General features: G+C 35.8%; 1 protein-coding gene and 1 long non-coding RNA gene across 2 annotated transcripts; both read right to left on the bottom strand.

Moving 5' to 3' along the window:
* Positions 1-13,280: 13,280 nt before the first annotated feature.
* LOC148689994 (glutamate dehydrogenase 1-like) lies at positions 13,281-14,817 on the bottom strand. The gene is made up of 5 exons (XM_088687154.1): positions 14,695-14,817; positions 14,433-14,519; positions 14,101-14,316; positions 13,894-13,968; positions 13,281-13,741 (listed from the first exon to the last, which is right to left on the bottom strand). The coding sequence occupies exons 1-5, from the start codon at positions 14,815-14,817 to the stop codon at positions 13,610-13,612; spliced, it is 633 nt and encodes a 210-aa protein (XP_088543280.1). The 3' UTR covers positions 13,281-13,609.
* A 26-nt stretch (positions 14,818-14,843) lies between these two features.
* Positions 14,844-15,328, bottom strand: LOC148689993 (uncharacterized). Its single transcript, XR_015957591.1, has 2 exons — positions 15,006-15,328; positions 14,844-14,916 (listed from the first exon to the last, which is right to left on the bottom strand). It is a non-coding gene; the product is annotated as an uncharacterized LOC148689993 (long non-coding RNA).
* Positions 15,329-17,702: the final 2,374 nt, after the last annotated feature.

Raw genomic sequence — 17,702 nt, 5'->3', positions numbered from 1 at the left:
TCTTTTTTGGTCTGGCACTTTGGGTCTTTGGCTTTTTATATTAATAATTTTGCTTTGATTTGCATTCTTTTCACTACTTGACTTTGTAAACTGCAATGCCTGTCCTTTGAGGCATTCGCTATTTTGCCCCTCTTCATCAAAAGAACACTAGTTTTGGCCTCGGGGAATTACCCATTGACAATTACTTTTATCTTCTTACATTTTTTACAAGTTAATGCACAGAGAAGTGTCATAGATAAAGTTTATGCATAGAGAAGTATCATCACTTCAATGCCTAATGCATAGAGTGTTCTCCTTAAGGGAATACCCTAATGTACATTACTAGTTTGGTGTAAATTGTATCGTTTTTATAGGGTTAAAATCATCACTTCAATGCCTATTTTAGGATTAAAAGTGTCTATGCATCATCTAATACACAGTTAAAATCAATGGATTTGACGTTACAGTCTATGTTTAACTTCTCAAATCTTGTTATTAATTAGCTCGATACATGTCATATCTTGACGCGATTTGTTTGGATTGTAGGTCAGCTCTTAGGATTTTAAGAGTCAGAGGTAAATCAATAAAAATGGGGCCCACACATATTAATTGGGATTTTTAAAGCTTATTTTATGTTTTAAGTTTTTTTATTTTTGGATAAGATGTTTTATTCAAACTAGGGATAGGCAACGTTTATAGCGGGCGGGTAACCGCGGTTATTTACTCATAACCGTTTATGCTCATACCCGCATAACCGTTGGGTAATTGCCTAAACGGTTATACCCATACCCAGAACCGTTTATAAATGGTTAACCATATCCATAACCGACCCATTTAACCGTAATCGTTTAATATCCGTTTACCCATTTACCCTTTTAAACCCATTTATCTTCTTCTTTTTTACCATTATCTCTTTTTCATCCGTCTACATGTTTTTTAACAACTTGAAAATTAAAAAAAAAAATTGTCATAATTTTCTCTTTTTTTTTTGACAATTAAAACCGTTACAGGTACATTGATCATACATTTCCGTATTTTAGTTTTGTAAGTCCTTATACCATTCCAATAATTGAAATAATAGTTTACGGACAATATTTTTAACTGTTACCAATGAAGGTAATATAATATTTGCTAAGTATTTTTGGGGTACAAAAACTGTTTAGAAGACAGTATTCTTGGGTTATTTAATCCATAATGTAAAGTGTTAACATAATATATATAATGAGCTACATTATATTATAATTAGCTATATAAATCATGCACTATAGTCAATAGCATTCTTCGTTATGGAATATCGAAGCAAAACTAGTATCCTGAATCCCTAGCTGATATTTTTCAGGACGAAAATTTAAAGACAAATCTCAAATCAAATTTTTAAGAATCCCAAATTTCGAAAATCTCAAAATATTTTCGAAATTTCGGAACAAATCAGGAATCTCAAATTAAAATATGAAATCGAGAATCCCCATTTCCCCACAATCTTTGCTAGAAGTTAGATCTCGAAGGCAGAAGATGAAGCCAGTTAATGATAAAACGATCACAAAAGACTACGAAACATACTTTGGGCTGCTCCATAGCGCTCCCAAAATATCCTATATATTTCAAAGGATAAAGACGTGTAAGCAGCTGCAATCTCTACGGCTTTCAACTTTGGAGAACTTCATGCAGCTCTGAAGTGTTCAGTCTGTTGGTGAGGACAAACTTATACATTGATCTAAGCACGGCTGAGTGAGGGTTTTATTTGAATTCAATGGTTGAGATTAAATCTCAACCAAATCCGACGGCTGTTACAATTTCAAATATATATATATATATATATATATTTAAAATTAAATAATATATATATATATTTTTTCAATTCGGTTTGGGATTACTGAACGAATGAAAATATGAGACTGATTCCCGTACTAAAATTTCGGGATCGGTTCGGGATTGGGTATCGAAATTTTAGGGATTTTCGGTTTGGGATTTTTTCGGTTCTGGTTCGGGATTTCTTCGGTTCGATTTGGAATTTTCGATATTTTTTTCACCCCTAGAGAATATGGTTTGTGTTAATTTTACATATATAAAATAAATGGGTAAACGGTTACCCGTTTATAACCACGGTTAATACTCATAACCACCCATTTAAATTTCACGGGTAAACGGTTATACTCATAACCATTTATTTATCTAAACGGTTACCCATAACCATAACTGTGAAGTTTAAATGGACGGGTAACCGCGATTATCCACAACCGTGGGTATTTTGCTGATCCCTAATTCAAACACAATGATAATACAAAGGATATCCAAACAAAACTAATTCAAAATTCAACGTGAATATAAAAAATGATCGTAAAACTTATTTTATGTTTTAGGTTGAATAACATTTTCCATAAAAACAATTGGGTATTGGGGCAATGTATCTTGTTCAAAAACTTGAGTTGAGGTACTTGTCATTATAATTAAGTATCGACTAAATTGTAATGGCAAACACCTCAATTAGGTGTCTCAAAACTCAAAAATGTTAAGCTGTTGGTAAACGTTTATAGGGATTATAATCATGGTATATACGTTTACAAACGCTAAATTAAGTTAATTAACAACAAAATGTAACGCCCTAAAATCTTATGGTGGTTCTAATTTTATGAAAATTAATTGGTAAATAAATAAATGCATATATGAAAATCTTGAATCAATACAAAACATTTATAAGGTGAACATAAAATTCCCGTGAATTGCATGAACCAAACTTATTCTTGGTCCCTATTTACGTTTTGTCATCATCTTGATTGATATTACTTTTTTAGCCCTGTGAAATGACATCGAAGCTATTTTTAGTGTCTACGCTGAAAGGGCCTTTTGGAGAATGTACAAATTATTAATAATTATTGGCATTTACTCTCCACCGTTAGTTTTGGTGCTTGACGTAACGACAGCGAGTTATGTAGTTTTGGCGCGCAACGATTTCAAATGGTACGTTATTTGCTAGATTGAGGTCCCACCGCTACCTTGTATATTATGAATTTAGTTTAACAATAATTATGCCACCAAACATAATGGAGCATCAACATAGACGTTAGGTTTGCCGGCCTTCCACAACAAAGGGTTCATCGAATCCTCTATTTCTCGAAGCACGAGTATATTATCACCGTGATATTTCCTATCCTAAAAATTCTTCATATTTTCTCTTTAGAGCAAGTTTTTTTTTCACAAACGTGGGGTCATGAATAATACCACTAGAAATTACATAATATGATAGCTCAATCTATTGTTTTGTTGCTCAGACACCTTGTTTGAAGGACAAACTTCAAAATTTACCATTTTCGAAGCCCACTTTGATCGTTGTGACTCAACGCGTACGGTGTGATCAAAGTCCCCATCATAAACTATTACATTAATGTCACACTTGCAAGTAAGGTATCAAAATATATCAAAATGCAAATAGATTAGGCATGAGGCTCGTAATAATTGATAATTCCATGTTCACCTTTGGACTTTATGCGACTTTTACAAAGTTTGGTTTAGGGCATGTGGTCCCATAAAAATTAAAGGTGTAGTGTCACGTGATTCTCCCCACAATTTTTGTTTTTAGAAAATCAAAATAAAATAAAAAATAAAAAAGAAGCTTACAATTTGCTCTTTCCCAACTCCCCACATTCTCTGAGGGAGGAAGTTCGTGCGAAATCATAGTGTCTACTACATGCGTACTTTGTCACACCACACAAATTCTCCATTTGCATTCTGCAATATAAGGTGTTTTTTCTTAATTATTTTTTTAGAAATTTTAACGAAAAGCTTCCGGTACTATTCATTTTAAAGAAAATCATATTTTTACACTAAAATGTCAATTCTGGTACTATTCACTTTACCCTTTATTTCGTTTTTATTGTTAAAACTTAAAATTTTCAAACATTTTTCATTAATTTTCCTTTATTTTTTTTGCTTAATTATTGGCGAACACAAGCAAATTAGTAAATTAGTTATTAGTGATTGGATAAGCATGTTAGTAGGTACAGTTGTGATTAATTACTTGAAGTTTGATGACTGGTTGTGATTTAGATCTGAGTAAAGTCTTGTGATTTAGTGAGTGTCAGATTGCGGGTTACTAGAATAAAGCATTGGGTTGACCCAAATACTTAGGATTTTATTTAACTGAGATTAAGATGCTCTTGTAATCCGCAAGGGACCAAAATAAAATTCAGAAGGACAAAAAGTAATGAATCTAATGATTCAGGCAAATGTTTGTGGAAATGTGTCAGTCAAAACCTGCTTTGTTTTTCTCTACGTTATTTTGCACTAGGAAGTTTCTCTTGTTACAAACATGTACTACCATTTGGCTCTTTACTTTTTTCAATCATAAATTAAAATAATAGGGTAAAATCAGTATTTTGTTTTTATTTTTTGTGGGTAGGTTAATGTGGGGTGAATGTGTATGTTATCCTACCATATCAATGGGCTGTGGTCATCCTTTTCCCACTATTTTTAGCTCTAAGTGTAAATGGATTTGATTTTACCTTTGCGAAACACACAAAGTACATGCCCATACACTGATAGGGATGGGCAATAGTTATGGCAGGTAGGTAGCCGCGATTATCTATCTATAATTGTTTAAGTCTTTATTGGCATAACCGTTTACCCATTAAGTAATTACATAAACAACATAATCATTTAAGTGTAAATGTAACAATATCATTTCCATTGATCACTTGCTTCTTTGCGCTACAACTTTTGTTTAGCTCAAATTACCATTTCATACAGTTACGTACGCCTTTGTGTAACCATGCATTGATCAATGGGTATGTTAATGTGGGGTGAATGTGTATGTTATCCTACCATGTCAATGGGCTGTGGTCATCCATTTCCCACTTAAGAGCATCTCAAACCACGACTTTGAGACCTCATTTAGGGATTTTAAGAGAATATTCGGGTTCTAAAGGAATATTGTTTGCAATGAGAGATCTGTATATGATAATCCCTAAATATAGAGACTAAAATATTAAGAAAAGCATTGTACATTTTGTTTGAGTATTATGGCCATTAATAAAAATTAAAAATTAAAAAAAAAAAAATCATCTCTACTATTGGTTTCCCAATGGTTATAAAAAAAAAAGGGAAGCTGCAGGAATGGCTACCAGGATTCAAGTGGGTGGGTTAAAAAAAAAACAAAAAAGAGAAGTTGTTGTGTAGCATTCCTGTGTGGGTGGCGTTTGTTTCCACTTAAAATCAATAGCGGGTAAGTTCTTATATATTGAGATACTTTGAAAACTTTTATTCCGACCCATTGGAAGCCTTTTGTCCCTATATTTAAGGATCATACTGTTGTAGGGACTCCATTTAAGATCTTCATTCAAGATGCTCTTATTTTTAGCTCAAAGTATAAGTGGATTGATTTTACCTTCATGAAACACACAAAGAACATGCCCATACACTGATCATTTCCATTGAGCACTTGCTTCTTCGCACTTAAAGTTTTGTTTAGCTCAAATCACCATTTCATATAGTTACGTACGCCTTTGTGTAGGCATGCATTGATCACTTGCTTCTTCGTGCTACAAGTTTTTGTTTTTCCTTTTGACTTGAGAGGAAGCACGGATTGTAGCCCTAAATGTAAGGACAAGTGCTTTACCACTAAAATTACAAGCATCCACTTTCAATTTATAGCTTAAAACCCATAAAAATTTGGACCCAGAATCCGGGCTAGCCTAAGCCAAATTACAATAGTAAACTTTGTTACAAAATTAGCTTATGGTTTATGAGATCAATGTTTGTTTTCTATTTTTTATTCTAAGGTTCTTTTTCTTACACTGTTGATGCATGTCTCTGGTCACCACCAACGAAGTCCAAACAACCTCGAGCACGGTTTGGTTCTATTACCCTTGTAACATGCACAAAGAAATACTGTTCACTAAGGTAATAATTGCCAATTGCCCAATAGTCCAGACAATTATCACCCTAAGGGGTGAGTTGCTTTTATGTTTACAAAATATTTTGGGGACAAGGAGTCATTGCTATATTAAGCATAATATTGGTCCAATCACATTTTTCTTATTGTGTTCCGAGTCTTCTGACTTCTGTGTGTGCTTCCCAATCTTTGTCATAGTTTCTTGTGGTTAATTAAGTCTTGAGCAATTTCATGCACCCAGAGCCAACATGAAATATAATACATTACTTGGTACTTTGCAGGCAATTGGTTTCAAGAGTCCAATGCATCACGTAGCAGTTGAACTTAGGACAACCATCAACCAACCGGTTTCTCACTTGGCTCTTATGAGTTTTCTGACAAAGTTTGCCAAAGATGCATTGGTTTGCTCTTAATATTTTGACATGTACACATTTGTTTTTCAACTAGTTCTTTATGTACTGTTGACATGTTGTTATAATGTTGTTTCTACATATGCCATTCTTGTAAGCATCCCATTGCATTATTTTAATCACCCGGTTTTCATTTGGGGATGGCATTGTAAGTTGATTCAGTACAAGTCATCAAGGATATGAAGCGAGTCTACATCGAAGAAGTACAACAATAGTTCAAGGTCTAAATGTATGTGATGATCCATATGACTGCGTCAAGAAGTTTTAAGATAAGACCTCATATTTCAGTTATATTGACTTAATACCACTGAGTGTATTGGGTTTGGATGGTTAAGAGGGGGACAATGTTGGTACATTGCTGGATATATATGTTTACACTCATGAAGCCCTTGATACAACGCTTAATGTGCATAAAATTAAGGTGGATGTCACATAGTTAAGAAGACTCCGACCCTCAATAGCAACTCAATTAAATTCCTAGACCAAAGGAAGAAAAATGTTGGGCTTGATACCATCCAAGATACTGAATTTAGATGATTAAACCTAAAACAACATCACAGCACGGTTAAATTTAGTGAGGAACACTTGTGGGCCTGTGCTGTGGCACAACAAAGTGCTTGATAAGGTTTAAGTTATAGTATTTTGGGCTTGGATGTCGCCGAGTGCAATGCACGTGACCTCAAGGCCAGGCCTTGACTGCCGCGCATATACACTGAAAATTTGAAAGCGGCAGGGGCTGTGCAAAGTAGCCCACCTACTTGGGGTTAGTAAGCTTATAGCTAAATTTATTTCTTAAGAAATACACATTAACAATTCATTAGTAAATTTCATTCCATTCCCAAAGCCACAATCTTTGGTCCGAGAAGGACTTTTATGAAACAGGTTCATCGTCATTTTAATATTTGATCTAATTACAATGTTTCGTTAAAGTCTTATTCCATATGACATTGTATTATTGAATTAGAATGCTACTGTAGCGGTGAACTCGTCTCATATAAATAGCTTTCATTGAGCCCACCCAAAGCCATTCAGACTCTCAATCTCATCCTCACTTGTGCTCATATATGCAATCAATTCATTCAAACATTTTAAGAACAATTTAGATACGTTTTTGCATGCGAATCCTTCACAGATCATAAATATCTGTATACTGCAAAAGTAACGAAAAAGTTTCATACTTTTACACAAAAAACTTCCTTTTACAGGTCCTCTTAAAATTGCTCCAGATTTGGTTATCATAAAGATTAACAACTTTCTTGTTACACACCATGCACGTATCAGTATAAAATCCAGACCACAACCTAGATTTTCAACATTCAACCTTCTCTCGTCACAATGAAAGGAAAAAAGAAGAAGCCTTCAAAACTCAAGGATAATAACATGAAGACCACATCCTACTACAATTTCATGCCAACCAAAGCTGAAGAGGATGAGGCAAGGCCCAGCGATTGCAAGCATCAAGTAAGAAGCACTCGTGTTCAAATCAAAGAGCTTTCACCGCAGCTAATAATTTTAGAGTCAAGCGATCCACATAACCTAAGAATGCCATCACAAACGAAGGACCTTCTTCCTTCTTAGAAGTTGAAGAGTATGAGTGCTGGTCTTTAACATGTTCAGCTAGTGGAGTTGAACTTTTATTTCTAGTTTTATATCGTTTGAGTTTCATGGATATTGGAATGTTTTCTCTTATATGAATAAAAAGTACTATTTTATGTTGTGTTTTTACTTAATTAATCAAACTTGACAAAACTTATCAGTAAAGACAAATTGAGCTGTTGTTGACACTCTTAAAAGAATTATCCTATATATACACAAACACACAGGTGCACTAATTACCTAATAAGATGGGTGCAAATTGACTATTTTGAGGTGCCAATAACACAACTCAAAAAGGATTATCTTATATATATATACGCGCACGCACACGCTAATTACTTATACAATTTTTTGGGAGATATTACTTATATATGGTGTGCCCTGTTTCTTTCGTAAGTCTCAAAAGATGTTTAACGAAGGACTTATAACTTAATTGGTCATGAGTATACACCATTGCATCGCAGGTACCGAGTGCGATCTCCCCTACTTGTTCGAATTAAAAAAAGTCCCCAAAGATTGTGTAATGGTTGTATATAAATCGTTGGCTTTGTTATTCAATAAATTATATGCCCCGTACATTTTATTAAAGGTAAAAGTAAACGTAGCAAGTGATGAATTATCTTGGTAGAAGTGGATTTTTTTTTTTTTTTTTTAACTCACTATGTCATGACTTTAAACCCTTCTCTTCCTTTTAGTGTAACGTAAAAAAAAATATATATATATATATATATGTATATATAAATATCGTTTGTAATAAAATAAGAGTGGTGCTATTCACATATTTATTTTTACCTCTCACACATGTAATGACCCGTCCCCAAAACTTACAGTCTTTATAATTTTTAAATGTGAATTTACGGAAATGCCCTTCGAGGCAAAGACGTTGACTTTTGTTGACCATATTGTCATGTCATGTAAGGTTCGTTTTCTTGGCGTATCCTAGTAGTATTCATCGCTACGAACGCGTGGGTGCAAACAGAATGCAATTTGGAGTTATAACGAAGAAATTATTAACGAATTAAGTCGAGAGCAAAATTGTAAATTTATTATTTCTGGATTGCTCCAGAATTTTGGAGCAAACTCTGGAAAGTCACGTGTGTGGCCCACATCAATACACTTTATGGCTTCATCACCTTTCAGGTGTCAACCAACACAGCTCGATTTGGAGTCCTAGTAGACATCCCAAGTCGGGGTGTGTCACACACATTTCTCAATTTACAGTTGTCGGATTAAATGAATTAAAGAAGATTAATTGACAAAAATTAACAAGGGTTGTGGGAAGTAAAAATAGGGGTGTGAATAGCACTACCCTAAAATAACACAAAAGATTTTTTTTTTTTGCTTAAGGTTATTTTAATTAAATTTCTTACTTATTTTAAGTCATTACTAGTTTATGCACACACACAAAAAAGTTTTATTTTTGTTTTAAAATTGAAGGAGAGAGGAAGCGATTAGAGAGAACGTGAGACTGAGGAGTAAGGGAGAGAGGTTTTATTTTTTTTTTTAATTTTTTAAAATTAAAGATGTTAAAATCACCTGTAGGTGATGCTTAAACAAAAACCATCAAAAATTTATTTGTAAAATTACGTTACTACCCTTTACTTTTTTGTTGTGATAGAAGATTAAATAAACTTTTCACCCTCTTTTGATTGACAAAGAGAATTCTATTAATATGTAGTTTGATTACATGATATACGTGTATTCGTAAACTTACCAATTAATCTTTTTTATATGCAATGATATTTTACACTAACAAGTGAAGCATATCAAATTCTCTATTAGTGGGTTTCAGAATCTAAGATGTTTCACTTGTAAGTGAAAAGAAATATCATTAAAATGTGCCATAGTGGCAAACATAAGATTTTAATATGCTATGTTTTAGTGAAATTTTGCAAACCACATCATTTGGTTTGCAAATTTGGTCTTCCTAGCATTACCTTGTTATTTAAGCTTGAGTTTTTGTTTCTAAATTTGGTTTACTTGACATTACTCTAAATATTATCCTTAAAAAATGAGAAATTTTTCGGTAGACCAGGTACACACATAAGCATAATAATGATGTTCCCAACTAATTACTGACTGACACCTCTAAAATAACAATTACAACAGAGATAAATCCTTCAAAAATGAATTGTTTTGATAAAAATGATAAAAAAAGAAAGTCATTTGTAGATTCCCCAGATCGACCCACCACCATTTCTCGTCTTTCCCCAGCCGCACCGACGACCATTTCCACCATTCCTCCCGTGGAACCATCCATCTCATCTTTACATTCTTAATAATGCTTAATCATTTTGTAGATCAACCAAATATAAAAAAAAATCGAAATAAATAAGAAAAACATGATTAACTGATGGGGATTTCGCTGACCTCACAAACCCTTCCATCGGAGGCCGGCGATAGCAGATTTGAGGATGCCGCCGACTATTTTTGGGTTACATGTCAACATAAGAGTGGGAGAGAAAAGAGGGAAGAGGAGAAAGAAAAGGAGGAAGAGAGAAGGGATTGGGCATCGTCGGTAGAGTCATAGGCCGGCGATTGAGGTGGGTAGTTACTGGTGTTGTGGCGTGGAAGGGGTAAATTTGGAATTAGATAGGGGTAAATTTGGAGATCAATTGACAAAAAATTCTGGTTATTTAACAAAATTCACTTAAATGACTTAAATGACAATGTGACAGTTTTTTTAACTTCAAAGCTAAGATATCAAAGTGTTATGATTTTATTCATTGAGAACTCCATGTCATTTCATGTTCTAGGTGCTTAGAAAACTTTCTCCTTAAAAAACAAAAATTGTTATAAATATGTGAAAGTTAGAGAGATAACCTTTATTAGTGACAGGAGCGAAACATGTGTAAAATATCACACTGTAACTATAATATAAGGGGATGACAAATAAAAGAGGGACGGATAGATGATGATGTTATTTATCTTTCATTTTCTCTGTATTTTGATAGTACACGGAGCGCTCTATTTATATAGCAACTTCAGCACACACCTTTTGAAAATACGATCTCCTTCATTTCCAAAGTCCACATTACTGTGTGGGTATTGAAATCTGTGTGGGCATTCATTAATCTGCCAAATATTTTCAACATTGCCAATGTTTTCAACACTCCCCCTTGGATGCCCACATATCAACATTAGTTGCCTCGTTAAAACCTTACTCGGAAAAACCCAGTGAGAAAAAACCATAGCGAAAGAAAAAGAGTACAACTTTACCTGGATTGTTGATATAGTGTTAAATATGCTTATGTTGCCTCGTTAAAACTTTGATAGGAAAACCCCAATGGGAAAAATCATAATCGAAAGAAAAAGAGTACAACACGCATTTATCATGGGTGCTACCCCTGATATGTATCTCCTCCATATTCCGCATTTTCCAAATTTAGCTGATTGGTAAATCGACGTAATCTGATACTTTACAATAACTTCTGAAATGTGCACTTTGGTAGAGACTTGGTGAATAGGTCTGCCAGATTTTCATTGGAATGAATTTGTCTGACTTCAATAACTTTAGCCTTCTGAAACTCATGTGCACTGAAAAACTTTGGAGATATGTGTTTAGTCTTATCGCCCTTGATGAATCCTTCCTTCATTTGGCAACACATGCTGCATTATCTTCATGAATGATAGTTTGAGTGTATGTCTTTGAAGTTAGACCACATGAATTCCGGATATGATGGATCATTGATCTTAACCAAGAACATTCACGACTTACTTCATGTAAAGCAAGTATTTCTGAGTGATTTGAAGATGTAGCAACTAATGTTTGCTTTGTTGAGCGCCATGAGATTGATGTATCTCCATTCTTGAACACATATCCAATTTGTGAGCTGACTTTATTCAGATTAGATAGAAAACCAACATTTGTATATCCAACAAGGACCTGGTCATTTGTGGATTTCTTTGAGTAGAAGAGACCCATGTATGTTGTCCCATGAAGGTATCGCAATATATCTTTGATTCCTTTCCAATGACAAATTGTTGGAGTAGAGCTATACCTTGCTAACAAGTTGACTGAAAAAACTATATCTGGTCTAGTACATTGTGCTAAATACAAAAAACACATATTGCACTCAGATATGGTACTTCTGGACCAAGGACCACTTCATCATCTTTTTTTGGACCAAATGGATCTCTCTTAATGTCTAGAGAACGAACGACCATTGGCGTGCTGAGTGGATAAGCCTTGTCCATGGTAAATTGCTTTGAGATTTTTTTCAATATATCTGCAAGATGAGACAATATTTTGTTTTTCCCAGGTTTTTCATTTCAAATTCGCTTTTCATATATTCTGCAGTTTTATTGAGCTCTTCAGGAGTTCCAACTAAGTTCATATCATCAACATATACTGCCACTATAGCAAATCCAGAGTTGGATTTCTTAATGAGCACACAAGGGTAAATGACATTGTTGATATATCCTTTTTTGATCAAATACTAACTGAGACGATTATACCGCATTCGTCCAGATTATTTCAGCCCATACAATGATCGCCTTAATTTTGATTGAGAGCATACCTCATGGTTTGTTAGTTGTTTCAGGCAATTTAAGTCATTCTGGAACTTTCATGTATATGTCAGTATCTAATTCTCCATATAAATACTCAGTGATGACATCCATAAGTTACATGTCAAGTTTTTCTGAACCACTAAACTTATTAAGTAACGGAACGTAATTGTGTCTATTACAGGAGAGTATGTCTCATCATAATCAATTCCAGGTTTTTGAGAAAAGTCTTGTACAACGAGTCGTGCTTTATATCTTGCAATCTCGCTTTTCTCATTTCGCTTTCTTATGAATACACATTTGTAACCCACAGGGTTTATACAAGAAGGGGTTTGGACTATTGCTCCAAAACCTTTTCGCCTTTCAAAGGAATTTAATTATGCTTGGATTCACTTAGGCCAATCCTGCATTTGTTTGCATTCATCGATAGAGCGGGGCTCAATATCATCACTTAATATGATTTCGGTGGCTACTGCGAATGCGAACATGTCGTCGATGATTATTTCATTATGATCCCACAATTCATTAGTACAAGCATAATTTATGAACATTTCTTTGCTTTCATGTACATCTATTTCTTCAGGTACATATGTCTTATCAAGGACATTGTCTTTTTTAGAAAGTACATAATCATGAATTGTGGATTTGTCATTCATTTTTTCTTCTTGAATGATTTCATTTGGATTCAGTTGTGCCTAGGGCTGGGCACGGGCCGGGCCGGGCCCAAATTTGGAAGAACCGAACCTACCCGTTTTAAAATGTAACGGGCCGAGCCGGGCCGGGTGTAGGGATTTTAAGTTTGGGAACCGGACCTAACCCGGCCCGTATCAAACGGGCCGGTTCGAGACGGGTCCACGGGTCCAATAACTTTTTTTTTTTTTTTTTTTTTAAATCTGGTTATGGGCATACTAAGATTGAAGCAGAATGAGGTGTGGTTCCAGTGCTGACGAAAAGGAAGAAGCTGGTAGAACCAAATAGCAGAATGAGGTTATGTGCTAAAGTAGAATTGCTTATACGGTTCACAAAAACTGAAATAGAACGAGCAAATATTCGACAGACCCTGATGAGTACTGCATTGTTGCGCCGGATACTGATGAGTACTGCATTCATTGGCAATTGCCTTGGCGAGAAGGGTTTTCCCACAGCCAGGTGGTCCATAAAAGAGAACGCCTTTAGAAGGTGACATCCCAAATTTCTCAAACATCTCAACCATATAAACTTTTTGTGTTCAGTAAAAGTCCACCTGTATAACAAACTGTTGTCTGGAGATGCTCTTTCCATACTCATTGAGTAATGCCTCTGTTGCAAAAAGTACTCCTCTTCCCGTTGCTGCATCTCTTCCTAGTGATCCACCAAGATCCTGATTAACAAAAAAAAATTACAGAATGTTACGCAATAAAAACAAACAAAATTTGTAGCACATGTATGAACTATTGCAAGACAAGACTGCCATGAATCGAATAAAGGAGGACAATTTAACTGAAGTAACTTTTTTTATTATGATTTACTTACAATAGGCTTTCCAGTCACTACTGCAGGTGAGTAGCCATGAAACTTTGAGTACTCATCTAGTATCCATGCCATGGTCTGTTTAAACCAAAAAAAAAAAAAAGGAAAAAGATTGAGAGAAAAAAATGCTAAAATTCAGTCCAAAGTTTAGAAGACAGCTAGTGATCAAATCTCATGTAAAGAATTAATGAAAAATGTGCCATGCTCAACCTGTGGACCTGTCCCCATATCTGGTGCGGGAACATCGGTGTGGATTCCGATAAGATCGTGTATCTTTTGTGTGAATACTCTGGTAAGTCGTTCAAAAATACTCAACTTCCCTGGATCACATCCTATACCCCATTTGGCACCATCATACGGGATGTTGGCTACCGCAGTCTTCCATGTCATGAGCTGTGCTAAAGCATTCACCTCATCTGGATCAACCTACATTTTCCGTAGATGGATCCATAACAGTTAGAGACACTTTTATGGCAACGAGTCTTGATACATGACAACCATTTGCATTTGTCGAAGTGAAATGTAACAAAGTATGCATATACCTCTGGGTGATATCTGATTCCTCCCTTCATAGGGCCTCTAGTATGCATAACAGTTAGATTGTGATGCTCCACGGGGAGTTTAATAGTCTGCCAGAGGTAAAGTAATTAGTATAAATTTGGTCCAAAAATATTACGTATTGAAGAGGAAGATGAATCGAATCACAAAGATATTCTAACTCTCTGAATAGCAACTTCTAAAAAACAAGTAAAGCTTGCTACCCCAAAACTTCAAAAAAAAAAAAAAAAAAAAGTTAAAACTTACAGTTTCGCGCAAGGCAGAAGGATTTGTAGAGGACAGTGCGGTCTGGAAGTGTTCATTCGTCACAGCCATCGAATTCAACACCTCAGCATCAATCGTATCGTCTTCCAAGTCAATAACGTCCATTTTTTCACAGATGCACTGGAGCGCAGCCTCTGTGGAGAGAGCGGCAAGATCTGCACCAACAAAACCATGGGTATCTTTTGCAACTCGTTCGAGATCAACCTGTAATAGTAGCAAAACACCAAGTAATTAACATAATTTATCGCAATGCAGGATAAACGATATGAAAATTTGAGGATAGAAGATCTTACATCATCTGAGAGAATGAGTAGCAGGGTGCGTGTGCTTGTCTGTGTGTGTGGCTTGCTTGTGGCTGGCCGGAGTCGTGTCGGAGAAGGTGGACGGAGGAGCGGCGCCGCGAATTTGAGAAAGGGTTGGAGTGTTGGAGAGATTGAGATTTGAGACTGAACACTGAAGTCTGAATTCTGAAACTGATTTGGAAACCTAGGTTACAAATTAACGGTTCAGATTGAATGATAGGTTATCATTCAATCTCAACCGTTGATTATAATATGAAACGGGCCGGTCCGGGGCCCCGTTTTTCTAAGGTGTAGGAACCGGCCCGCCCCGTAAATAACCATGCCCCGGCCCGCCCCGCCCCGTTTGTTCCCAAAAAAAAAGGGACCCGGCCCGTACCCGCCCTGAACCTACATTACCCGCCCCTACCCGCGGTTCCTTTACCCGTTTGCCCACCCCTAGTTGTGCCCTCATCTTTCTTTTTCTAGGGGTTGAATCTTTTGAACTAGAGGTCTACCACACTTTAGGCGTGAACCAGATGAATCATTTGCTGCCACATTATTTTGTCCAACAGGGATATCAATTCTTGCATGTGCATTTGCAGCTGGTATATATGATTTTGTCACTTTCATACCATCATTAAATGCATCTGGCATTTGATTGGCAATACTTTGAAGATGAACGATCATTTTCATGTCATTTTCACATTGAATGCTACGTGGATCGAAATGAGATATGGGAACAACCCAAGTCAGCTATTGCCGTTCTTCTGGAACAATCTTTTCTCCTCAAAACGATGGGAATATTGTCTCATCAAAGTGACAATCAGCAAAAACGAGCTGTAAATATATCACATGTCAAGGGTTCCAAATATCTAATGATAGATGGTGAATCAAAACCCACATAAATTACCAGTTTGCGCTGAGGTCCAATTTTAGTGCGTTGTGGTGGTGTAATAGGTACATAAACAGCACAACTAAAAACTCGTAAATGTGAAATGTTTGGCTGATGCTCAAACACGAGTTGTATTGAGCAGTATTGGTGGTTGGTTATAGGTCTCAATCGAACCAATGATGCAGCATGTAAGATGGCATGTCCCATGTAGGAATTGGCAATTTTGTTTTCATGAGCAGAGTGTGAGCTATTAATTGAAGCCGCTTGATAAATGCCTTTGTTTAGACCATTTTAAGTATGTACATGAGAAACATGGTGTTCAACATCAATGCCCAATGTCATGCAGTAATCATCAAAAGTTTGAGATGTAAATTCACCAGCGTTATCAAGTCGGATTGACTTAATGGGGTAATCTAGGAAATGTGCTCGCAACTTAATTATCTAAGCAAGAAGTCTCGTTAAAGCTACATTACGAGTAGACAAGAGACAAACATGTGAACATCGGGTAGATGCATCAACCAAAACCATAAAATATCGAAATGGTCCACATGATGGTTGAATAGGACCACAAATATCCCCTTGAATTCTTTGCAGAAATGATGGGGATTTAGCATCAACTTTAGTTGTGATGGTCTAATTACCAACTTTCCTTGAGAACAAGCCTTACAAGGGTTATCATTTGAGATAGCAATGTGTTTGCTCAATAATGGATGTTCATTAGAGTTGGTAATGATCTTACGCATCATGGTACATCCTGGGTGACCCAGACAGTCATGCCAAAGCATGTAAACTTTTGAATCAATGAACTTCTGGTTCATGACAGTATGTGATTCAACTGTCTTTATGTATGTATAATACAAACCACTCGTCAAACCACGCAACTTCTTCAATATACGCTTCTGTGTATCATTAGAGGTAATGCATAGATACTCCACATTTTATGCACTTTTCGTTTCAATGTGGTATCCATTTAAATGTATATCTTTGAAACTCAACAAATTTCGAGTAGATCGAGTAGCGTATAACGCATTCTGTATGGACAATATTATTCCATTTGGTAACATAATCTGGGCTTTCCCTGAGCCTTCAATTACATCTAATTGGCGTGATATTGTTGTTACCCTTACTTTTGTAAGCATCAATCTTGAGAAATACTTTCGATCTCGAAGTATTGTATGCGTAGTTGCGCTGTCTACAAGACAAATATCTCCGCCATTGCTCTTATTTTGAGAATGACCATAGTGCTTATCCATGCTTTCTGAGTAAGGGGATCCCGGTTAAAAACAATTTATAACAGGAAATTTAAATGCCATTTTTATTGAATTTGAAATGCTAGTTTCAAACTACAAGTTTAGTACATTAAACATGAATGATTCAGTCGGACTGGTATACTTCATTCCCCATTTCCACAATAAAGTCCGAGACATTTAGGTGTGTTGTGTTCAACTGCCCTAATAAGTCGCACACTAGATCAGGTATATCCATTGATTTAGCTTGGCCGAGAAAATTGATCTCAACACCATTCTCCTTGATAGAGGTTTGATATAGATCCACCAAATGTTTTGGGGTACGACAAGTACGCGCCTAGTGCCCATTACCACCACACCTATGACAAGCTCATTCAGAGTTTTTGGGAGCATTGTTCATATGAGCTTTGCCTTTGTGGCGATTCACATTTTTGAAGTTTGGGCCTGAATTATGCTTTGGAACCTGGTTGCGAAATTGGACACCATGATTCTTGCCTTTCTCGTTCCACCGTCCTCGCTTATGCCCACGTCATCGTTCATGATTATTGCCACAGAGGATGTGGCGTTCAC

Source organism: Pyrus communis, chromosome 16 (genome assembly GCF_041283825.1).
Source record: "Pyrus communis isolate YQ-2024b chromosome 16, ASM4128382v1, whole genome shotgun sequence".
Lineage (NCBI taxonomy): Eukaryota > Viridiplantae > Streptophyta > Magnoliopsida > Rosales > Rosaceae > Pyrus > Pyrus communis.
Note: the sequence above shows the minus strand (reverse complement) of the source record. Positions and strands in the feature narration are given on the sequence as shown.